This window comes from Dromiciops gliroides, chromosome 1 (genome assembly GCF_019393635.1).
Source record: "Dromiciops gliroides isolate mDroGli1 chromosome 1, mDroGli1.pri, whole genome shotgun sequence".
Lineage (NCBI taxonomy): Eukaryota > Metazoa > Chordata > Mammalia > Microbiotheria > Microbiotheriidae > Dromiciops > Dromiciops gliroides.
The window spans coordinates 551,733,110-551,759,421 of record NC_057861.1 but is presented as its reverse complement, the minus strand read 5'-3'; the positions used below and the strand labels follow the sequence as shown (position 1 = coordinate 551,759,421).

Genomic DNA, 26,312 nt, shown 5'->3' with positions numbered 1-26,312 from the left:
AGACTATAAATGAATATTATTATAAATATTAGAAACTGTTTCCCCATCTAATGATCAAAGTTTAATTGAAAATTGGCAATTCTGCCTCAAAGGAACACTAAGAACATTGGATGTCCCAAGGGTTTTTAGGAACTCAAAAGCAGTTCTCTAAGAAAGATGATATTTCAGCAGTACAGGACCCTTTTTTAAAAAAAATAATAGTTCATAACATCAGATGCAACTCCAAAGAGAATCCTACTCCAAACCTTCCTCCTTTTCTTTTCCTTGAATGTTCACATACAAAGCTGATCTACACTGTTTTTAAGATTGAACCAAAAGCACTGAAATCTTTCAAATGAATGTTGCTGAAAGAACAGTTTTGTGTAATTACTGTTTATTTCCTTGTTACAAAGAAGAGCTAAGGTGGGGGGGGGGGAATGGGGGATTACAAACAGATATGGTGATGAAGGGGAGTGTTCAGACTAGTGATTTAATCAACCAGCATTAGTCATGCAACCTACTCTTAGAGGGTTTCCTTGGGGTATCAAGAAATTCAGTACCAGTGTTTAGGGTCTCTCTCCCTCTCTCCCCACCCAATATTCAGTGAAGTTGGCCTAGGGGTAGGGAGATAGGACAGAGGTGGAAGAAAATATAGGAAATCAAAATGTAAACTACATCAAAACAAGATATTTAAGGGTTTTTAAAAAACTAATTTTGGCCATGAAGATGTTCTTATATTCTCTGCTAAAATGCTACTTGTGTTATTTAGTACTGAGTAAAATTCCACAGTGTTTCATTTAAAAGGACTAAGTGGGAGTAAATACATTGTAAACTCTATAATGTAAGTTAGGTCTAGTGGCCCAGCACTTAAATTACTATATGTGGAATAGACCAAACTATTTTACAAAACACATTCCTTAATTCAACTCCGAAATATTAATTAAATGGGAATGTTGGGAATTTTACATAACTTAACTCTCTCAAATTACATCATTTCCCAAACCTTCATCCTGCTTCAGTCCTAAAAAAATTTTTTAAAAAGAAACAAAAACATTTTTGGGGGTAACAAAACCATTTTAAGGAAAGCAGTTATTCTCTTCTTAGGTGCCCAAAAGTCAGATTTTCCTATTGTAAAGTTTTTTGCTATACCCCAAAAAGCTGGCAAGAATGAGGTACCATGACTCTATAACAGAATTAAAATATAAGCATTTTAAAAGTTGGGATGCACTTGTGTCTTCATTGGTCAAGGGAAATCCTGGATGAAGAAACTCCATTTTGTAAATGCAGGTCAGCAAATCTCTGCAATTTATCTAGGCCTGGAGAGTTGTCTCAAGCACTGAGAGATTAAGTAATTTACTGAGGTCACACAGCCAATATGTGTCAAGGACAGGAAATGAACCCAGTTCTTCCTGGTTCTAAAACTGGCTTGCTATGCAGAAGGTCATGTTACCTCTCTATTAAAGGGACACATAATGAAACATCATGATTGTGGCAGAGAAATCCTCAGGTGAAGGTTTTCTTAGAGGAATGATGTCACAGTTTGGTCTATAACTAGAAAAATATATCTCAGCAGGTGCCCAGTGAAGGGCATTAGTACCTCTGGCTGACCATGGAATTCAGGGTGCTTGGATTCACTCATTTATTCCAGGAAGCCTATCCTACTTGTTGCCACTAAGTAGGACCAAAATAAACTTGAAAAAATGTTATGCATTTCTGACCTTGGCACCCTGGTGCTAATCTTCCATCTTTGTCTATAGCTGTCTCTTTTATATAATATTTGGGTTTCTAGCATATGTACTGAATTTAGACAGTGAGTTGTTTTTTTAAATCAGGAATGAAATGGGATATAGGAAAAAACTGGCATCTAATACACAGTAAACATTAAAATCAAAACATTGAAAGGGATCCCAAGTGACCATGTCACTAATCTCACTGCCATTTCCAAGTAGTGATACCTTAAAATTAACCCAGAAAAAAAGTTGAGATAAATCTGTAAAACTCCAGAAATGATATTATAACCTCTGCAGGGAACTTTTAAAAAAATACAAACTACAGGTAGGGATTATAAATCTTGATAAAAACATACAAACGGTAAGTTATTTTGGACAAGGAAAAAGTATTATCTAGGAAAATATCTCTTAAGCCTATCCTCAGCACATTCAACCATCAACAGGCCTTCAAACACAGTAATTAAGCATCCTTTCTTAAAAAAAAAAACTGTCACTAAAAACTAAAACATATTAAAAAACAATTTTTCTACATGAAATCCTAATTTAATGTCAGATCCGCCCATGTAGTTAAACAGCATAAGCCTTGCTAAGCAACACACACAGTAAGTGGTACACCTCTATGTTGAGAATTTTTAACCTGTTTTGTCATGGACCCCTTGGGTAGTTGGGTGAAGGATCCCTTATCAGAATGTTTTAAAATAATGTTTCATTTTAATGCATAACTATTTTATTTTGACAAATAAAATGCATGGGATTGCAAAGGAAACCAATTATATTGAAATAAAGATGTAATTTTTTTTCCAAACAAGTTTACAGATCCCCTAAAATGTCTCTGTGGGGCCCCTTGGAAGGTGGTAGAGTCAAGGTTTAAAACCCTGCTCAAAGTGCTAATGTATGTTGACTTCTTTACATCTTCCATTTGGATTAGAATCTTTTTATTGTTTTCACTTAATTTTCATGGATTTATTTATAATACCTATCTGAAAATAATTATGACCTCAATTCTAGTTCTACGTAGACAACAGTATTTCAGAAACACTGACTGTCAGGATTCATGGGATTTAGAGTTGTAAGGATCCTTAGGGATATGTTAATTCAAGGGTCCTTAATCTGGAAAGGATGGTATGAAAGGAATTCATGAATAGATTTTAGGGGATCCAGGAATTTAGATGGTAAAAATATACATACATGTATGCATGCTTGTATATATATGTATGTGTGGATATATATATACACATACATATATGTATATACATATAGATATGCACACATATTTTCACTTTTACTAAACTCTAACTGAAACTTAGTCTTTCAATTATGAGTTTTAAGAAACCCCTACAACATTATTCTGAGAAGAGTTTCATAGGTATCACCAGACTGCCTAAGGGGTCCACCAAATAAAGAAAGTTAAGAACCCTTGCTTTAATCTAACTCTCTCATCTTAAAAATGAGGAAACAGAGACCCAAAGAAGTTAACTAATTTGCTCAAGGTGACCCAGGTAATTTAGGCAGAACATCAGAATGTGAATCGAGGCCCTCTGTCTCCTAAATCAGTGTTCTCTACACACCCCCATGCTAACTTATCTATAAAATGCCATTAGAAAAAGGTAGTGTTCTGTGCCCATGGGGGAGATTTCATACCTGGTACTGTTTGTGCTGTGGCCTCAGTTGTGATGGTGGGAAGGCCCATGGGCTGCTGCTGACTAGAACTCACTTCTGGCTCCGTGCTAAGCGGGGGTGACAGGGCTACCTCACAAGATGGGACCTGATTGGGCAGAGGTGGTAGCAACTCCTCAGAAGCCACTTGTTCTTCTTGTCCTGGGATCTGCAGAGCTGACAGAGGAATGCTAATCTGTTTGTTGGGATTGGACGTGCTCACGGGCATCTGAATTGCCACCTGCTGGCTGGCCCCGTGGGTACCAGAAAGTCCTCGATTGGGTGAAGCCAGGGATACCTTGATGGGCTTCTGGACTGTCTGTCTGGAGATAATGGGTGGAGAAGCAGAGACGCTTTGCAGGTCCAGTTCTGTGCTCAGTGTTGGGGCTAAGTGGGGAGCTGGCTTGGCCGGCCCAACATAAGAGGGGCCAGCGTGACCCTGGGTTTTAGGTTTTGCCATCTGTGTTAGTGAGAGTGTGGGGCCATCGACTCCTCCTGTCAGTTCAGCATTTGCCACAATGTAATAATCTTCAGGAATCTCTTGCTTGATTTTCTTGACAATGACATCACTGCTGCTTTCATCGATGACCTGTGACTGGGTGCTTGAAAGAACCGAAGACGGACAAATCCCAGGTCTTTTCCGAGCAATGTGTTGAGATCTTTGGGTATGGTGTTCAAAGTCACTGTCCTCATCGGTCACAGAAGACTCACAAACCATGTCGAAAAGAGTCGCTTCATCTTCATATTCCTCCACAACTTCATCCAGTTCCGAAGGCTCGCTACAGTAAGAGAAGTCACAAGAGTCTCTAGTCCTGTTACAATCCAACTTCGTTTTCACCGGCCTCCCAGGGTACCTTTCTACAGGACTGGTCTGCGTCTCAGAGGGCACACCAATGATACTGGGACTATCAGAATTGAAACTCCTATTGTCCTGGAAACAGACCCTCTCCTGGGATCCAGCTCTACAAGTGGCAGTCAGGGGCCAGTGATAAGCATGGCCAGCACTGCAGCCCCACATTGCTGTCAGGTTGCCATGGGAACCTTCGGAAAGCAAATGTTTCAGATTTGGAATGAGGCTACAAATGGTCCCATGACTATGGGCCCAGCTGACCAGTTTTGAAAGATTTTCTGATGAGGTATGAAGGCAATCCTCCATGATACAGGATCAGCAGCTTCTCTCCTAAAGGGGAAAAAAATCAAAATCAAAATCCATTACTCCCTGAAACTCTGCCCATGCTTTCTCCTCCACCAAGTGGGTTATTTTTGCCATCAAAAAAAAAAAAAAAGAAAAGAAAAGAAAGAATGCTCCCTTTAGCATATATTAGATTATCCAAAAAAAAAGGGGGGGAGAGATTTTTCTACAGAATATTCTGAAGAAAGACAACAAGAGGTACAACCATAAAAAATTTAAAAGTAGATTCAGCAATATGTTATCAAAGAGGATGTGCTCCAAAGATAAGCATGGATTTGTTGATTAAAAACTTCACGCCTCAGGTAAGATAATAGAGGAGAGATAGAAAGCATTCTGGAACATCAGAAAAGGGTGTGTGTGTGTGTGTGTGTGTGTGTGTGTGTGTGAGAGAGAGAGAGAGAGAGAGAGAGAGAGAGAGAGAGAGAGAGCACAAAAATACATCACTGAATACTAATAGAAATGCGGAAATGTTTTTAACATGAAGCTGAGGGTCATGACAATAAGTAAGGGTAATTATATGGGTTTGGAGGGGGTATCAGAAGAACCCAGAGGCATCCTCAGAAACGGACAGATGGAAGGCAAACCAGGACGAGGAGGGAGCTTTCCCTAGTATATTATAAACTTCAGAGCCTGAAAGTATCAGGTGACATGGACAGTGGGACATACATAGAGTTCTATCTCAAATAACTTCCAGGCTATTAGATCTGGTGAAAACAAAACTCATCTTGTCCTCAATGGGAAAGCAGAAAGTTGCTGAGGACAATATGACAGGGGAAAGGATATCTTTCTGCTCTTAACCTATATTGTGTGTCATGGACCTCTCTGGTGGTTTAGTGAGGCCCATGGATCCTTTCTCAGAATGTTTTTAAATGGATAAAATGATACAATACATAGAATTTAAAAGGTGGGCTTTTAGGGGCAGCTAGGTGGCGCAGTGGATAGAACACCGGCCCTGGAGTCAGGAGTACCTGAGTTCAAATCTGGCCTGACACTTGACACTTACTAGCTGTGTGACCCTGGGCAAGTCACTTAACCCCAATTGCCTCACTAAAAAAAAAAAAAAAAAAAAAAAAAAAAAAGGTGGGCTTTTTTGGTGAGACCAGTCCTCTCCACCTTAAAAGCAACTTTATGGTCCCCTACTTTCCTGGATTCACTCTATCAATGTGGCTTTGTGTGGACACCTGATCAAACTTAGACCTATTACATCTAAAACCCTCCCAAGTTCAGGTGATCCACCAGCCTCAGTGTCCCCTAGCAGTAGACATAACAGGCATCTGCCCTCCATGTCTGGCCAATTCTCAAAACATTTTTTTTGGTAATTTTTAAATATGTTTTCTACCATTTATTTTAAAAATTCACTTCCAAATTCCCTCTCTCCAGTCCATTCCTCACCCACTGAGAAGGCAAGCAATAATACCCACTAAACATGTGAAGTCATGCAAAACATATTTCTATAATTAGTCACACTGCAAAAAAAGGATGAAAAATGAAGTGGGGAAAAAAGCTTCAATCTGCATTCAAGAATTCAGCAGTTCCCCCTCTGGAGGCAGATACCATTTTTCATCACGAGTCCTTTGCAATTGTCTTAGATTACTGTACTGATCAGAGCAGCCAAGTCTTTCACAGTTGATCATTATTACAATATTGCTATTAGTGTACAAGTTGTTCACCTGGTTCTGCTCATTTCACTTTGCATTAGTTCATGTAAGTCTTTCTAGGTTTTTCTGAACCTATTACCTCATCATCATTTCTTATTGTAGAAGAGTATTCCATTACAATCATATACCACAACTTGTTCAACCATTCCCTAACTGATGAGCATCCCCTGAATTGTCCAATTCTTAGCCACCACAAAAAAAGCTGCTATAAATATTTTTATACATATAGGTCCTTTTTCTTTTTCTTTGATCTCTTTGGGATACAGATGTAGTGATATTGTGGGATCAAAGGGTATGCACACTTATATAGTCCTTTCAGCATAGTTCCAAATTGTTATCCAGAATGACTAAACCAGTTCATAAATCCACCCAACAATGCATTAGTCTCTTTCTTTTTCTGCATCCTATCCAGTATTTATCAATTAAAAAAAACAACAACCCAAGTTCATTGAGTCCAGTTTAAGAAGCCTAAAAAAGGTTAAATCAGATTTGCCTTCAATGTCAGTCAGTATGTGAGGTAGTATTATTTAAGGAAGCCTCCCCCTTTCATTTTCTCCCACCTATGTGCCAATACTAACTTAAATTCCTTTATCAAGGAATTTTTGTTCCAAAGCTGGACATAAAATGCAAATGTCTATCCCAAACCACTCAAGGATTGAAATTCATCTGACGTCATCATTTTGGTCAATTTGACCAATGAGTATACGTGTCTGGATAGCAATTCCTTTCCTGGGGGCTCTGGTTTTCTAGATCATGAGATATCTTGGACTTTATAGGCTAGACTTCTTTTTTAAGGACCAAGCCTTAAACCCAAATCACTCTGGCTCTCATTGAATGGCCAATAATAATAGGTCCTAACCCAAGCCCCACTTGGTTATTATTTGATCTCTGATGGCCCAGAATGAGTATAAATAGCAATTGTTTCTGTTTTGGTCAGAAACCTGGAGGGTCTCCCTCACAGACTGGTTTTGGTTTGGGTTTTTGGGTTTTGTTTTGTTTTTGACTAGGTAAAAAAGGCCATTCTTTGACTCATTTCTTACCTAACCTTAATCACTGAATGGGCATTGCCTCAGCCAAACTGAAACCTGGGAAAGACCTTAGCTTTGAAAGGCCAAGGTCTCCCCACTGCATCTGGGGCCATCTCCCATCATCCTGATCTATATCTTGACACCGCACCCACTTGGCTCCAGAGGAGAGAGTGAGGCTGATGACTTTGCACAGGCCTCCCTCACTTAAATCCAATTCACTGAAAGTCATGACAGCATTTCCTAATGTCATGGTTCTCTTTGAAAACGAAGGATAAACCAAATCCAGAAAAAAGAACTGTGGAATCTAGATGCAGATTGAACTAAACTATTTCTACTTTTTTGTTGTTTTTCTTTTTTGAGGTTTTTCCCTTTTGCTCTGATTCTTCTTTCACAGCATGACTAATGCAGAAATATGTTTAATGTGATTGTACATATATAACTTATATCAGATTGCTTGCTGTCTTGGGGAGGAGGAAGAAAAATGTGAAACTAGAAATATTATAAAAACAAATGTTGAAAACTATCTCTACATGTAACTGGAAAAATAATAAAATACTTTTATGATTAAAAAAAGAAAAAAAAGAAAATGAAGCACAAACAACAATGGTCGAGTAGACTGGGAGAGGAAAGGCAAGGTAGAAAGAATGTGGCAAATGGACTAAGAAGACACAGGACAACTGAAAAAGAGGAGAAGTCACAGAGAACTTCAAGCAAGCCAGAGAATTCATACAACTTGGTCTTATCCTTGGGCCTGTTTGTCATTAAGGGTGATGACAAACAGAAGTTATACTCAAAGGTACCTTTGGCTTGCACAATATTTTAGAAATATTTCAGCTGCGTAGTATAACACAACCTAACAGTGCTTTGTATAGTTGAAAACCTTTTTGTTTTTTCAAATATGGCTAACTTTGTTATAAAAGAGTTTAATTCCAAGGGAATTTATTCATTTGGTTATCACTATAGTTGAAAAATAAACTTGTATCAGAAAATAAATTTCAATATGCTATTTACCATAAAATCACTAAGTAAACTACATTGTTCATTTAAAAAAAATCAACATGATTGATATGGAAATGTTTTGTATGACTGCACATGTATAACCTATATCAAACTGCTTACTGTCTGGGGCGGGGGAGGAAAGGAGGGAGAGAATTTGGAAATCAAACTTTTTTAAGTGAATGTTAAAACATTTTACATGTAATGGCAAAAAAGTATTATTCAAAAAACTGTCAAACAAAAAGAGGTGGAGATGAGGGTAGGATAGGGTAAGAACTTACCAGTGAAAAATTAACTTGAAACCCATTTCCATTTATACAGGAAATCCCAAAAGTCCTATGCAGTTTTAAACTTCAGTAGCTTATAACAGTGTGTATTTTCAATGACATGAGAACACCACTTACTTCTGCCCAGATATCACAATACAATGTTATTTCAGATGAAATCACTGGAACCTCTAATATACTTGAAGGGAGATGATGACATATTTCTATATCTTGTTTCTGCATTTTCTCAAATATTTATCTAAGCCTGATTAAGTTATACGGTGCAGATAATCTCTTCTGTCTAACTTGACTGTTCTGCTTTAAATGAACAGAGTCCACAATACATTGTCAGCTGCTTTTAAATGCCGCCATTAAGGGGAGAGGCTAACCATAAAGGAAAAAAAAAAGACAGTACTGCCTTTAATGATTACAATTCCCAAATCTAGGATCCCCCCCCCCCCAAAAAAAAGGTACCATGGAAAATAAGGAGAAATCTGAAGTACTCATATGGCTAAAAATTAATTTATACACCTGTTTTGACTACCAGAGAAATGGTAATCAAGAAATGAAGAAATGTAAAAAAATAAGGATTTATCCCTGGCTGAGATCTGGGTAGGATAAGATCAAATGATATAGTCCATTTCTCTTGGGAAATATTTGATACTTCCTCAGTTTCTTTTTACATTTGCCTAGGACAAATAGGAGAGCCTCCTAGTCTAGTAGACTAGAAAAAACAACCACCACACACCATGAACTAGGAAACAGGAAATCTGGGTTCTAGTTCTGGCTTTGCTGCTAATTAGTTGTAACTGGCTAGCCCCCAAAGTGTGTCAGAACTTTCTAAGTGTAATGTAGATTTCAAGGCAGAAGGAGTATGTTACAGTAGAAAGCCCTGTACTAAGGAATCCTGGGTTCCAGTGGTAGTTCTAAGAAAGATTTTCTTATGAAGTATGAAAGCAAAACATCACTTCAACCCTACAGTCTCCAATTTCCTCATCAAAGGAAAGGTTTAAATTACATGATTTCTTAGGTTCCTTCTACCTGTTAATTATTTATGAAACATTCCTACTTTTTGTTGCTGTTGTTGTTGTTGGTTGTGGTATTTGGGGGAGGCGTCAGCGGGGTGCAGAACTGAGTCTTTCATTGCTCCAAGTACAGACCCCACTGCTGATCAGTTTTGGACTATTCTATTTCTGACCTAGCCCAGGTTTCCCCTCTTCAGGCAGTCTGATGGCCCCAGGAACCACCATATTGATATTAGAGTTAATGTGGATCCTTGATGGACTCTAATTCTGCTGCAGCTCAGGACTTGGGAGCTCAAGAGACTGGCCAGCCTCAACCTCTCCAGCAGCAGGTCTGCTTTACCATGTTCTGTTTATGTTGTTTGTTTGTTTGTTTTAAACTTTTAAGTGGTACAGTGGAAAGAATCCTGAGCCTGCAGTCAAGAAGACCTCACTTTAAATCTTATATACTTTGTAACCCCGGACAAGTCACTTAGCCTCTGTTTGCTTCTATTTTCCCTCATCTATAAAATGGAGATGATAATAACACCTACCTCCCAGAGTCACTGTAAAGATCAAATGAGATAATAATCATAAAGTGCTTAGCACAATGCCTGGCACATAGGTGGTGTTATATAAATGGTAGCTATTTTGCACATACATATATGTGTGTGCACGCATATACACGTCTATGTGTACGCAGGTGCACCTGCATGTGTTTACATGTATACATGTGTGTTGTATTATATTGTTATCTATACTATACTATATCCTTCTGCTAGAGGGGTTTGGGATGACAGGCACATTTCTGTCACTTGCTCAATACTCACTGTTCAAGCTTGGCATCAGTTGCCAGAGATTACACTGTAAACTGAGGCAGCCTTATAGACTAGAACTTTCTAGGAAAATTAAACAGCCAAAAGAACAATGGGAAAATGCATGGCAGATGTAAGCAAACCATGGCATGACACCAGTGGTACCTTGTATGAAAGAAGTGCCATAACAGACATAACTGAGGACATATATAACTAGAAAATAGGGCAGATCAATTAGATAGGAAGAATGAGAGATAATCCATCATATAGTATGAGAATGAGATTAAGTTCTCTAGAAAGTAGAATAGATCTTCCATAGCAGATTAGCCTGCTTTTTCCTTTAATGAATAAAAATATGACAAGATGAGAAAATGTCAAAGGGGTATGATGAGAGTCAGCAATATCCAAACAAGCATTTATTAAGCACTTACTATGGGTTAGGCACTGTGCTCAGTGCTTTTAAAATATCTCATTTTATCCTACCTATGTGAGGAAGATGCTATTTATTATCTCCATTTTATAATGGAGGAAACTGAGGCAGAGGTTAAATGAGACATAGCCTTCATTATAAGGCTATTAGGTCTCTAAGGCCATATTTTAACTCAGATCTTTCTCACTGCAGGTCCAGCACTCTATCTACTGCACCACCTAGCCGCCTGCATCAAAACAGAGATTTTCAAGGTAACTGAATAAGGGTAATCAACTAATCAATCAATAAGCATGTAACTAAATACCTACTGTCTGGCAGGCACTAAACTGGGTACTAAGGGACAACTTATAGTATAGGGCAGGGGAGATAGTTGGTAGACATAGGTAGGTGTAAAAGATGGTCTTAAGATCTTGATGCAGGGGGGCAGCTAGGTGGCGCAGTGGATAAAGTGCCAGCCCTGGATTCAGGAGGACCTGAGTTCAAATTTGGCCTCAGACACTTGATACTTACTAGCTGTGTGACCCTGGGCAAGTCACTTAACCCCCACTGCCCCACAAAAAAAAAATCTTGATGCAGTTTTAAACTTTAATACCTTAATAAACTGTGGCAGTTAGGTGGTACAATGGATAGAGCACTGGGCTTGGAATCAGGAAGACTTATTTTCATGAGTTCAAATTCAGCCTCAGACACTTACTAACTTTGCGACCCTGGACAAGTCACTTAATCCTGTTTGCCTCAGTTTCCTCATCTGTAAAAGGATCTGGAGAAGAAAATGGCAAACCACTCCAGTATCTTTGCCAAGAAAACCCCAAATAAGGTGATGAAGAGTCAGATATGACAAATAAATGAACTACAAAACTTTAGTAACCAAGACACCCTCAATACCAAACATATAATGACATAGCTACAGGAAATTTTGGAGGGGAAAGCACTTGCAGCCTGAAGGAAACAAGAAAGGATTCATATAGAGGGGGACACTCATTGGGGTGAATCTTTAAGAAAAATAGGGACTCTGGGAGACAAAGCAGTGGATTCCAAGCTAGAATGCAGACACTGCAAAGGCAGGGAGGTTAAAAAGCTAAATTTATTAGTGAGAGAAACAATGAAGTGGAACTTTCAGAACACTAGAAACTACATTTCCAGTCATGGCAACCAAAGTCAGCTTGCAATGTTTTTGTAAAGGATAATAGTTTCTCTTCAGTGGTAAGACTATATTAAGACTGGTGGAAGGAAAAAAAATTACAAAACAAAAACCAAAAACAGACAGAGACCAAGACTCCAGGACTGTTGGTTTCATTAGTCAACATTTTATTCTCTCAGTCTCACTTTAGGGGCCCACTTTCTCTATATGAGTGGTGGGTAAACAAGGCCAGAAAGAACAAGCCAAGTGTGATTATGGTAATAGAAGCATATTATCCCAAGGCTAACTCTTCACTTCAAAGGTAAGGATGTTCTGCAAATTTGATTTGTATCACCTCCCTGCACACATATCCTCTCCCTCACTGGCAAGCATCTCTAGCTCCTGAAGGGGTTCTCAAAATACTTTCCTCCTCCCTCTACCCTCTCTCCCTTTTCTGGAAAGCAACGAGACATCAGTAATGTCTCTACCTACACCTTGACATAATCCATACCGGCCTACATCCAGAGGGTCTGAATGTCACCAAAGTGGTACATTCTGAAAAGAAACTGGCCTAAAAATAAACAATAGACATTGGAAATTGGTTCTTGTTGTTTGTCCTTCTATCTCAAAGAGGACCATGACATCAGGAGGCGAAGTCATGACTTACAGTGAATTGGATTTAGGTGAGGGAGGGCTCCTCTGGAGCTATCTGGGTGAGATATACATCAAGATGACTGGAGATGGCCCTGAAGGAAACTGGTACAGCTAGCACTAAAGGAAGTACGTTTATTAACAAAGGGCCAAGGAACTGGTTGGTGGAACTACCAATAAAAAGCCATAACCCTGGGGGGCAGCTAGGTGGCACAGTGGATAGAGCACCGGCCCTGGATTCAGGAGGACCTGAGTTCAAATCTGACCTCAGACACTTAACACTTACTAGCTGTGTGACCCTGGGCAAGTCACTTAGAGCCAATTGCCTCACACACAAAAAAGTCATAACCTTGATCAATTTTGTGAAAAATCAACTTTTTCCCCTCTTAATGTCAAAACCATAGAGAGAGAAAGGAATGGCCAATAAGAAGAGGGGGGAGAAAGAGAGAAAAACCAGATTATCTGATTTTCCTTGGTTCTTTCCATTCCATTCCATCAGTCAGAAGTTTCACTATAGAGTTGGCAAAAGAAGTCTATACATATCATACTCTAATAGTCATATCAAAAAAAGAATATGTATCTAGTGGGTAATATGGAAGTATGTGGTTAAACATTAATAATAGCTAACATTTTTAGACTACTCTAGAGTTTTCAAAGTGCTTTACACGTAAAATAATAATACCAGCCAGCATTTATAGAACACTCTAACATTTGGAGAACACTTTACATGTATTATCTCATTTGATAGATAATAAAATCTCACAATAACTCTGGGAGATAAGTGGTATTATTATTATTATTATTACCATTTTCCAGATGAGGAAACTAAGACACAGAGAACTAAGTGGCTTGCCCAGAGTCACCTAGTAAGTGTCCAAGGCAGGATTTGAACTCAGGTCTTCTTAATTCCAATGCTACCATGCCTCTGATAATACCTTTGTGATGGCTTTATTTTCCATTGAGACATTCAATCCTTGTAGAGGCAGCAACGTGGTGCTATGGATAGAACCCTGGACTTGGAGTCGGGAAGACCTGAGTCCAAATCCCTCTTCAGGCACTTACCAGCTGTGTGACCCTGGTCAAGTTGCTTAACTTCTGTTTGCCTCAGTTTGCTCATCTGTAAAATGGAGATAATAGTAGCTATCTCCCAGGGTTGTTGTAAGGATCAGCTGAGATAATAATTGAAAAGCACTTAGCACAGTGCCTGGCACATAGTAAGCATTATATAAATGTTAGTTATCATCATCATCATGTACTAGACCTACAATATACCCATGAATTAAAGACTGATGCTTTTAACCACTCCATTCTTCAATGGAGAAGGGCATATCCCCTAAAAGATTTACTATGTATTATTAGTTTATACATAGGAGTTATGGGAAAAAAATCCCATGATTGCAGGTCCTTTGCCTTACCTCTAGCAATTAGCTAGAGGGGTCATGGCTGATAGCAGGGTCTGGTTGTATCACACTTTCTACTTCACTCCACCAATGAACAAAACCTTCCCTATTCAGACAAAAGGTGCCAGTCTCCATAATGTGCCCTGGAGCAAGGCCTGAAGTTTAAGCAACATAAACATTAATATAAAAAATTCATGTAGAACATGAGGGATGAAGGAAGTGGTTACCTCCCTTAATTTATCAGACATTTCCATGACACAAAGGAGACAATTTTGCCAAGTTCAGGGTTATCTCCAAGGTCTCTGTGCAGTTTTCAGTCTTAATATAAGATTTTGAAGTACACTAAGACTTCTGGGACAAAGTTATAGGCTGATTCTGTGTGGGTGTATGCATATTTAGGGTTGAAGCCTTGTACAAATGTGCACTACTTCAAAATTTTATTTGTTTGTTTAAAAGTGTTGAGTATTAAACTCTGTCCCAAATGTCATGATCCCAGGGAAGTGTCAACGAACAATACCCCCAGTTTGGGACACTGTAGTCACCACTGTCTTCTCATACATCAGCCATTTTTTGTACCACCTTTGCAACAGCTTCAAAAAACCTCCTCACAGGTAGCCACAGTGGCCACTAGCACCTAGGGAGATTTGAGAATCAATAGGGAAAAAAGTGGAGGTAAGTGAGGAGCCTTTACACGCTCCCACTGGCCAGCACCTTTAGCAATACAAATGGGAGAAATAATACAGGGGCTTCTCATTTTGTCAATAAGGTCACTAATTTGAGGGAAGCAAGACGGTATCATGAAAAGGGCCCTTAAATAGCAATCAGAGGAGCTGAATCTAAATCTTAGCTCTCCCACTGTATAATTTGGGGGAAAACCACCAAGGGCCTGCCTGTTTTCTCTCTTGTAAAAATGAGATAATGTGGGACAGCTAGGTGGCACAGTGGATAGAGCACCGGCCCGGGAGTCAGGAGGACCTGAGTTCAAATTTGGCCTCAGACACTTAACGCTTACTAGCTATGTGACCCTGGGCAAGTCACTTAACCCCACTTGCCTCACTTTAAAAAAAAAAAATGAGATAAGGTAGGACTGGACCAGTAGAGTCAAACTAAAATAGAAATGGATCTTTGCTGGCTGCATAACAATTTAGAAAACCACAAATTACCATCATCTACACTGTATTTTATTTATTTATATATTTATTTTGTTAAACATTTTCCAATCACATCTTAATCTGGTTTAGGCATACTTGGGAGCTTTACTGGCCATGTACCCAGAATTTGATACCTCCAGGCTAGGCTACAAGGTCCCTAAAGTTCCTTCAGCTCTCTATCTACAATTATGTGAAAGAGATGACAAGGCAGCCTGCTTTAGTGGATAGAAAGCTAGCCTCCAAGTCAGGAAGACCTGAATTTAAGTCCTGCTTCTGACATATACTGGCTGTGTGACCCCAGGACAATAACATAACCTCTCAGTGCACCAAGGAATTCTCAGAGACTACTTGCTACTCTGCATTGGTAGAGGGAGTTTCCTTGTTGGAAGATACCTACATTAAAGAAATCGTAGGTCCAGACCAAATCCATATGAAAATGAAACAGGTACAAAGAGGTTATGAGGCAATTTGTTCCAGCTTTGAAAGCCACAGGTTGAACTTACATAGCTATTTATTTTCTCTTAGGAAAAATAACATCTCTTTCAGTCAATAAACAATTAAGTGCATACTATGTGAAGGCACTGCATTAACCAGCAACCAATTTGTTTTTAGATTGAGTCAACTCTTGACTTCAACTGTTAAAGATCTTGTTTAGTGACTTGTAGTTTTCACTCTTTTGGGGGTGAGGGTGGGGGTGGTTGTTGGTGTAGGCACCTTTTAGTGTCATCTTTTCCACTATGAAAACCCAATTATTGATGCAACCGGGGTGGGGGTGGAGGGCGGTGTTTTCATAGAAGGAATTCAGCAACTGTTTTTCAGTTGTTTTAATTGTATTTGACTCTTCATGACCCACTTTGGGTTGGTTTTTTTTTTTTTTGGACAAAGATACTGGATTAATTTGCCATTTCCTTCTCTCGTTTATTTTACAGATGAGGAAACTGAGGCAAACAAGGTAAAGTGACTTGCCTAGATTCACACAGCAATTAAGTGTCTGAGGCCACATTTGAACTCAGGTCCTCCCGACTCCATGCCCAGCACTCTGCGCCATCAAGGTGCCCAAATCAAGCAGACACAACTAACATATATTGATCATCATATTTTCTTTCAAGGAGTCTCTAGAGAGGTTTCATGGAACTCAAGGTGGGGGTTACAGGAAATAGTTTGAAAATTACTTTCACTTTAGTTGATAGACCTATTGACTAGTAGTGCCAGAGAGAAAAACAAAACTTCAGAAATAACTTTGACCCTTTTATTGATTAGAAATAGGAGAATAACTTTTTTTCTGGTCCTTACTTTATTTTACTAATTATAGCACTTGGGAGAACCAAAGGAACATATCATATAATCCAAAATTTTCCACACTCTACAGACTTGGGGCAATCTAGACAATATTCTAAATATTGAAATGTATCTAAGTAATTGGGGTGTTAAAAGGCTTTAGCAATGAAAAAATATTTTAAAAATCATGAAGTATGAAAATATAGGAATAAACAAGAACATCATTATGGAGCATCAGTACAGAGGGAAATTTGTAACAAACTTTCTGAGTGGAAAAAATTCTAAATTTTATAAAGTAGCTTTTGATTCACAAAATATGTCTGTGTGAACTGAATAAATTAGTGAAATTGTTCAAATGGGTCTTACAAAGAGGCAACTCAGAATTTGATTTCATTTCAATATGGATCATTATCAGTTTTCAAACAATCATTTAAATTTTGCAATTATATCATCTCAAGAATATTGTTATATGTAACAAAGCAGAGATGTTCAAAATATTTTATTTATTATCTTCTGTTTTTATGTCACCTACAATTCCTAAGTTCCCTCCCCTTTCCATTTTCCAGAAAGCCAATCCTTATAACAAATAAAAAAGGGAAAGGAAGGGAGATCAGATGAACAAAACATGCAACCTTGCCAGATATTTTATATGGTATTTCACACTCATACTCTCTGACCTCTGCAAAGAAGGAAGGGAAATGCATCTGATATCTATTCTTGGGCTAAGCAGATGAGTCTTTAAAACATTTTAAAACTAGGAATTCTTTTAATTGCAGTTTTTAAAGTCATTACTTTAATACTTGTGAAAATAAAATTATTTTTAAAGAAAATCTCTAGACTGTTTTATCTGCTCTGAAGTTCATTGAAATGACACTGAAACTTAAAAAGCTACCTTTTATTTTATTTTATTTTATTTTATTTCTTTGGTGAGGCAATGAGGGTTAAGTGACTTGCCCAAGGTCACACAGCTAGTGTTAAGTGTCTGAGGCTGAATTTGAACTCAGGTCGTCCTGAATCCAGGGCCAGTGCTTTATCCACTGCGCCACCTAGCTGCCCCCAAAAGCTACCTTTTTAAAAAAGTAATGAACTCAGTAAATTCCTGATAATGCCCCAGTATGAACACCACATAATCTATATGTAAAACCCTGCCTATGTGCAAATAAGTGCCCACTTCTATGAATGGTCATATATATTAAGTCCAAATTCAAAGAACTATTTAACACTATTCTGAGACAGAATTAACTAACTCCTGACCAAGTGGAAACTACTTCAATTGCTTTTCTCTACCTTTCCAAGCTATTTGCATTAAACAGAATGTTACAGTCACCTTCTGATGATGGATTCTCTTATTCTTTATATCATCCTCCTTAACTAAAGTCATATGTAACCTGACATTGGCTTTACTATAAAAAGCCTTCTTCCTCAATATGTTTGAGATTCAGCTGTTCTGAAGCACCTAAATGGTTATTTAAATGGTTCAGTTCCATCTGGTCATTTGTATACAGGATAAATGAGGTTTCCAAATTTGAACCATATTATATATAATATGACTATCTTTATGGACATCTCAGTGATTCTATACATAATTTAATGTAGTGTGGACAGTCAATTGTTCATAGGGTAAATGAAGAGCTTATAGGTTGTAGATGCCTTTTGTTTTTTTTTTGTTTTGCGGGGCAATAAGGGTTAAGTGACTTGCCCAGGGTCACACAGCTAGTAAGTGTCAAGTGTCTGAGGTCAAATTTGAACTCAGGTCCTCCTGAATCCAGGGCCAATGCTTTATCCACAGAGCCACCTAGCTGCCCCATATAGGTTGTAAATACCTTTTGAATAGCTTTCGATCTCAGGATCCCTTTACACTCTTAAGAATTATTGAGGACAGGGGCAGCTAGGTGGTATGGTAGATCAAGTAGCAGCCCTGGATTCAGGAGGACCTGAGTTCAAATGCAACCTCAGACACTTGACACTTACTAGCTGTGTGACCCTGGGCAAGTCACTTAACCCTCACTGCCTGTCCCCTAACCCCCAAAAGAATTATTGAGAACCCCAATGAGTTTTTGTTTGTGTGGATTTTATCTATTTATGCATGTAGTACTAGAAATTAAAACATTTTAAAATTATTAATTTTAAAATACCAGTGATAAACCCATTGCACGATAACACAGATATCATATTTTGATGAAAAATTAATTTTCCAAAACAAATTTAGCAAGAAGAGGGGCATTTTTATCATGTTTTTAATGCCTCCTTTAATAGAAGAAAGCTGGATTCTCTCTGCATTCCAATTGTTGTGGTATGTTGTGTTGGCTGAAGTATATGAAGAAAATCTGTCCTCACAGAGAGATGTAATTGGAAAAGGGTGAAATGCCTTAATAGGCAAATAACTTTTTAGTATTGTTTTGAAAAATGTTTTGACCTTATAGACTCCCAAAATGGCCTTGGGGACCCCTGCAGGTCCATGGACCACACTTTGAGAACCATTTTTAAAGAATATCACCAGTTTTAAATACCTAAGTATTTATGTGGAGGTTCCAGCAGACTGGTTTCATTCCTTAAGGTCATCATAGCTCTAACTGGAAAACTCTGCCAAATAGGGGCACTCTAACAGCAGGCTCCCTGAAGCATATATAGGGGACTGGGAGTGGATGGATGAAGGAGGGCTACATAGGAATCCTTGAACTTCAGGGTCGCATGTCTGACAGGCACTGGCTGAAAAGCTATTGCCACAGATGCAGCTGTAACTGACCATGTGACACAGGTTCATCGCTACCAAACCCTATGGAAACCTCTGAGCCCAAGACCTCAGACAGGCTCAGCAAACAGACCTCCCCCTGGACACACAACACTAAGAAACTCCAACACCGAAAACACTGATACCCAGAGAAGGCTGTTCAGGAAAGGGGATCTATCTGATAGTCTCCATAGCTGCTTCACTCTCCAAGAAAGTTTATTTAGACTCTGCTTCTTGTTCAAGGACTTTCAGTTCAACAGCAACATAAGGGACTTAACACTGTAAGGACGTTTAAAGTCTATGAACATTATCAAAGAAACCCTGCTTCTCATTTTGTGTGTGAACTCCAGGCAGCCCAAGCATGAGAGTGAGGAGGATGCCTTCCTCATAGCTATGGTACTGGCTGCTACCTTCATGCCCCTATACATCTCAACTATTCCTACTTCTTAATTTTGGTAAGAGAGGAGTAATTTGGGGGTTTCCTCAAAAATACAGAAATATAGCAAGCACTTTCATGTTTTTTCTTTGGTGAGGCAATTGGGGTTAAGTGACTTGCCCGGGGTCACACAGTTAGTAAGTGTCAAATGTCTGAGGCCGAATTTGAACTCAGATCCTCCTGAATCCAGGGCTGGTGCTCTATTCACTGTGCCACCTAGCTGCCCCCATAGCAAGCACTTTCCTTCAGATTATCAAACTGTTCTATTCTTAGGTGTAATACTGCAGTGGGGTTCCCTGCAAGAAATATGTAATACACTGGGCAGAAGGGTAGTCAGTGGGTCAAACAATCAATAAACATTTATGTACCTGTCATATGCAAAGTACTGTGCTAAGTGCTGGGAATACAAAAAAGGGTAAAAGACAGTCCAGGAGCTCACAATTGCGGAGACAACATGCAAATAACTATGAACAAACAACTTTTGTTTCAGTTGTTTCAGTCATGTCTAACTCTTCATGACCCCATGTGGGGTTTTCTGGGCAAAGATACTGGAGTGGTGTTCATTTCCTTCTCTAGCTCATTTTATAGATGATGAAAGTGAGGCAAACAGGGTAAGTGACTTGCCCAGGGTCACATGGTTAGTAGGTGTCTGAGGCTGCATTTGAACTCAGGTCTTTCTAACTCTAGGCTCAAGTCTCCACCCACCGCACCACTTAACTGCTCCATATAAAGGATAAATTAGAAATAATAAACAGAGGGAAGGTACCAGCATTAAGAGGGATTAGGAAAAGCTTCTTGTACAAAGTAGGATTTTAGCAGGGACCTGAAGAAAGCCAGGAAAGCCAGGAGACAGAGACACAGAAAGACGACCAGTGTCACTAGATCACAGACTATGTGGGAGAGTGTAAGGTGTAAGAAGATTGGAAATATAGGAAGAGGTCAGTTAATAAAGGGCTTTGAACACCAGAGGATTTAATGTTTGCTTCTCGAGGTGATACGGAGCTATGGAAGTTTATTGAGAAGAAGAGGTGATATAGTTATACCTGTAGTTTAAGAAAATCACTTTGACAGAGATCAGATTCAAAAGTTCAGCAAAATCATATTCTTGGAGGGCCAGTGTTCAAGAATTCCGTGGTTCCACAGAACCTTGTTGATCTAGCACAGTGTCTCATAAATAATCAGTGTTCCATATAATTTTGTTAATTTGATTTTGAAACTAGGTCAGGAGACCAGTGGCAAAATTCCAGAGGCTACGTATGAAACAAGGGCTGAAAGCTATAAACAAAGGAAGGAGAATGGCTTTTGCACTGGCACATGCTTTAAGGAGGAAGTTTTTGAACCCCTTTTTTGAGTTCAAGCCCCCACTTCCTTGCTGCTGTGGCCTCTAAATATTAAAAATACCTGGCAACTTATCCAAAAGTTTCAATAGGTTTGAACTTATTGGAAGTTTGTCTGTTATATCAAGTGAAAGCCCTGAAGAGGTGAGATAAGGGACATGTCCTCATTACATGCAATTTTGGGATCCCTCTGTGGTAGCCTGGTAATCCAAATTTTCATGCTAAATTTTCTGATGATACCTAAAATAGTGGTTATAGTTATCCAGGGTCTCTTTTGAGACTTGTTTTGCATCCTCATACAGGTATATACGAGAGTGGTCTTTGATACTGCAAAAAGTTCTCTCAAACAGACTCTGTATATCACCACACCTCCAAATCATGGCTCCCTACGATAATTGCTAAGAAGAGACAGTATGGTCCAGAGGAGAAAGTCCTGGAATTAGACTCAGAATGAATAATGAAAATGAATGAAAAAACATTTAGTGTAAAAATGAGAAAGACCAGGTGCATCAACTGACACAATTTATAAAAATTTTACTTTTAAACATTTTATAATTTCTCCTATCTGTGCAAATGCACTCTAAACACAAATATTTATAATCAGATATCATAATATTACTTTTTCGTCCTACTTCCTCTATTTTCATTATTTTTTTTAAAGACGTACTCTGTCAATTGATGCAGTATGCATGGATGATCCTTCGAGGTATTCTTAAAATTCTGGTCTTTCTTGTGCCAAGCATTGGGCTAAGAACCAGGACTTTAAATAGAACAAACAAGGACATCCCTGTTATCAGGGAACTTGTGCTCTAATTGGAGGAGACAATGCATAAAAGAAAGCTCAGCTGCAGGGTAAGCAAAATGGCCCAGAACTCCTAAGGGGTAAGTGATGAACTAGTAGCAAGTTCCAAAGGCACTTGGTCTGTCAGTAGGTCTGCAAAGCAGAGAGACAAGGCACATATATATATACACATATATATACACACACACACACACACACACACACACACACACACACACACACACACACACACACACACATATGTATACATAAATAAATAAATAAATAAAATAAGACCGGCAAAACCTTAGAACTCAGTAGCATGGCAAATGGTAAGACCCGGTGGTCTTCCATCTTGCTGAAAGGCACCGAGTTGGTGTCTCCCACTAAGCAGAGTGAGCAGTCAATCAGCTCAGATTGTGGGTATACTCCATGGAGGAATGAGAAAAGGAGAGGGCACCTTCCCCCAGCATCAAGTCTCCCCACCACTGACAGTCCATCCAGGAGGGGTTCTGGAAGAGCCCAGGGAAGAAAGTGGGCAAGGAAGTAAAAGCATGGGAGTATAGAGGGACCCCATAATGGCAAGTTTTCAGAAGATCTGAAGTCAAAGTCAGCTGCTATTTACAATGTGACCTTGGGGGAGTTATTTATTCTCTCTGGGACTCAATTATTTCATCTGCAAAATGAGGAAACTGAACTAAATAGCTCTCCTCTATCTTTATAAGTCTATGATCCTATAATCTTCACAGGAATCAGTTACATCTTGCCTTGTCTGCCCTACTAAATTTTCTTCATCTGCTCCATCAAATGCCACTCACCTTATCTCTGGGTATATAGCTAAATATAGGCCTACCTCAAGCTATCTTGTATTACAGAACTAAAATTTCCATCATGTATTTTATACACTAGCTATAAAGGCTGATTTAAGCCTTTTAGTGACATTAAATCCTATTAAAAGGATTACTAAAAATTTCTATTGACATGAAAAAAAAGAACATCTTAATTTTAGTTCATAAATAATCTAATGGTAACTTCGAAGCAAAATTATCTTTGAATATATTTTGAAATACATCCAAAAAATTTGCAACGCCTCAGCATTCTTGCTAAGTTTTCTGTTTTTTCCAGTCTATAATTTCAAGCAAGCCCTAAGTAGAGATTTTCTGATCTGCTTTGGGAAACCCAAATAAAAAGCTGCAGGGTAGATATAAGTTGACTAAAGGATTCCAAGAGCAGAGGAGGCTAATGAAACATTTAAAAATTACCCAGAAAAGAGAAGAAGGAAGTTCGGAAGGGGATGTACTTGAGCCAGCAATATTGGTACCATCCAATTAAATTTAATATATACTTAGATGAATGATAGAGTCTTAGTTTTCATACGTAATCCTCTTTTCTTCCCTTTTTTGTTTATGGAAATGATCATGTTTGTTGATACTTGTTAAGTTCATGATCAGTTTTTTGGGGGCCCAGCAATGAGGGTTAAGTGACTTGCCCAGGGTCACACAGCTAGTAAGATCATTTTTTTTTAAGGAGGCAGAGCATAATACCGAGAATTATTTGCATGTGCAAAGTACAGTATGAGATACTGTCTTAGCTGTGTAGACACAGTCACAAAGGGTGAAGAGACAACAGAGGCTGCTCTCACAGTGTTATACTGGTTTAGATGAATCTATGACTTCACAGGTACAGGTACTTCCTCTACCAGGGTAGACTCCACCCCTTCGTGCCTTCCCACCCTGGTGCAATTCTTGACCATAGGATCTAGCCAGTATATTGGAGGTCACCAAATATTTTAAGGGTAATAATACAGAACTTAGGCTTTTCAACTCGTGTTACTTATTTATTTTTAAATTTTTTTTAATTAAAAAAATTTGTGTGTGTGGGGGGGGCAACAAGGATTAAGTGGCTTGCCCAGGGTCACACAGCTAGTCAGTGTCAAGTGTCTGAGGCCAAATTTGAACTCAGGTCCTTCTGAATCCAGGGCCGGTGTTTTATCCAATGTGCCACCTAACTGCACCCCATGTTACTTCTTATTCTCACAACATAACAGGCCGTCAGCTTTTTTTGGTCACAACATATCTTTTACACCACTTCTTCTATACAAACACCAATGGCATTAAGCTTCTGACTACTTATACCTACCACATGTTTTATGGGTTATATACAATCTTTATTCTTTTGGGGGTGTGTGGTTTGATTATTTGTAGTCACTTCATCTCTGGAAGAATATTAGTATTAAAAAGATGAGCTTTTTTAGCAGTGAGCAATTTGAGATTGCTTTTAAGTGCTGGGCAATTTCTCAAGTGCAATCTGGACCCATCTGCTCCTCAATTCTGGGGCCAGCTCATTAGATAGATAGATAGATAGATAGATAGATAGATAGATAGATAGATAGATAGATAGATAGATAGATAGATAGATAGACAGACAGACAGACAGACAGACTCACATATATACATATATTTATGTAGTACATATGTGTGTACAGCTATAGCACTATTCAAAACCAGAACTGACAAACTCCTGCCTAAGTGGAAACTCTAGACAGACACACACACACATACACACATACAGAGTAAGTATATAGTTGGGTGGATAGATATAAATAAGGATATAGATATATATTACATATACATATTTAATTATATATAATATGTAAAATATTATAATTATAAACTATAAATACATATACAGGATATCCCAAACATTGTAGTATAATTTTAAACATTTAATAATGGAAAACTACATTAAAACTTTGGGGACACTATGGATTAAGCCACTCTTCTGGATGCCTGGCCCAATCTAGAGAACATGCATTTTTTTTTTTTTAGTGAGGCAATTGGGGTTAAGTGACTTGCCCAGGGTCACACAGCTAGTAAGTGTTAAGTGTCTGAGGCCGGATTTGAACTCAGGTACTCCTGACTCCAGGGCCGGTGCTCTATCCACTGCGCCACCTAGCTGCCCCGAGAACATGCATTTTAAAATAGTTTTTCTTTGATTTTTGGGTGTGGAAGGCTGTTGTTCTCAGTTCTCTCCTACTTACATTATGTACTGAACTGTGTCTATGACACTGGTGAATATTTGTAGATCCCTATATTGAAGGTTGATACTCAGTGGATTACTGAGCAGAAGTCATGGTCATACTTGTAAGAACCTTGTCTGAGTCTGACAACATCATCATCACCACCACCGTCACTGTCACTGTCACTGTCACGATCATCACAGCTTGCACTCAAATAGTGCTTTCAGGTGTGTAAAGTGCTTGACAAAAATGACCTCATTTTATCATCACAACGATATTGGGAGGGACGTGCTATTATTATTCCCATTTTAGCTAAGGAAACTGAAGCAAGCGTAAGTTTAAATGACTTGCCCTGGGTCACTCAGCTTTTAAGTGTCTGAGGCTGGATTTGTATTCACATCTTCCTGATTCCAAGTCTAGTGCTCTACCCACTATGCCACTGAGCTGTTATCAGCTGTTGTTCAGTCTCTGTCAGTCATGTCTGACTCTTTATGACCCCATTCAGGGCTTTCTTCACAGAGATACTGGAGTGCTGTGACATTCCTTTTGCAGCTCATTTTATAGATGAGGAAACTGATGTAAAGTTAAGTGACTTGCCTGGGGTCACACAGCTAGTAAGTATCTGAGGCTGGATTTGAAATCAGGAAAATAGATCTTCCTGATTCCAGGCCTGGAACTCTATCCACTGTGCCACCTAGCTGGCCAGAGTTGTTGTTAGGGACACATGAAACCAGGAAGAGACATGGACTGGTCTTTTAGTAAATAGTGAAAGATAACGAATGAGCAACTAGGGTGCTACACTTGTAGCTATGAGATATTAAATGTGAGAATCAAGGTGCTACCACCCTGCTGAGAAAGACACTGTGAGAACCAGGGCAATGACCTACTGAGGAGAAAGCATGTGACTAGTGTCCAGAAGTTACATCTATTCATAGAACTGCCTGTAAGTCATGTCAATCAATGCTACCAGCCAATTAGCTTAGAGCTGTGTGTAGGGACCTCCCCAGGGTGGGCTACAGGGAGCTTCCGCTTGAGGAGAACAGGGATCTTTTTTTTTGGTTGGAGGTTGTGGTAGCAGCAGCAAGTACAGGGAGCTAGGCTCTTTCCTTCTGAACTACACGTGTTCTTCCTCTCTCTTTTGCTGACTTCTAAATAATTTAATAAATGCTTAATGCCCCAAAAGACTGGTGCTATGAGCTTCTAATTTAAGGAGACCACTCATTAGATTTTATTCACAATTAGATTTTAAACATCACAGTTGGCGAACCATGAAGAGGAAAGCTGAACCCTGATCTTCTGATCTTCCAGTTGGGTAAGAAAATTTCCCCGCTTTCCTATGTGCTTGACCCTTTAAATTTCAAGGTAGCCACTAAGTATCTAAGCACCTCCTAAGTACCCTTTTTCTGATTTTAGCCTCCTATTTCCATGTGCTCTCCCTTTACTTTTTCCAATGGATCTTAGCCTCTTGAGGATTTTTCCCCTGGTTATTCACCCAGGCCAGGATTGAAATCGTGTTTATGCTTTGTCCTTATGGATTCGAATATTCTATTCCTATTTTTACTTTTATTATTACTTGTCTTTTGTGTTATAGCGAGGAAATTTTTGAATTACAAAAAGGGGACTGATAATATTGTAGAAATTAAAAACACCAAGAATA

The 26,312-nt window shown here is 38.8% G+C and overlaps 1 protein-coding gene across 1 annotated transcript in view; it reads right to left on the bottom strand.

Moving 5' to 3' along the window:
* Positions 1–26,312, bottom strand: part of KIAA1958 (KIAA1958 ortholog) — a 208,567-nt gene that overhangs the window by 50,699 nt on the left and 131,556 nt on the right. Inside the window, exon 3 of the mRNA XM_043978537.1 lies at positions 3,351–4,545. Coding sequence (XP_043834472.1) covers positions 3,351–4,521 — 1,171 coding nt within the window. The 5' untranslated portion in view covers positions 4,522–4,545. The remainder of the gene's footprint in view (positions 1–3,350; positions 4,546–26,312) is intronic.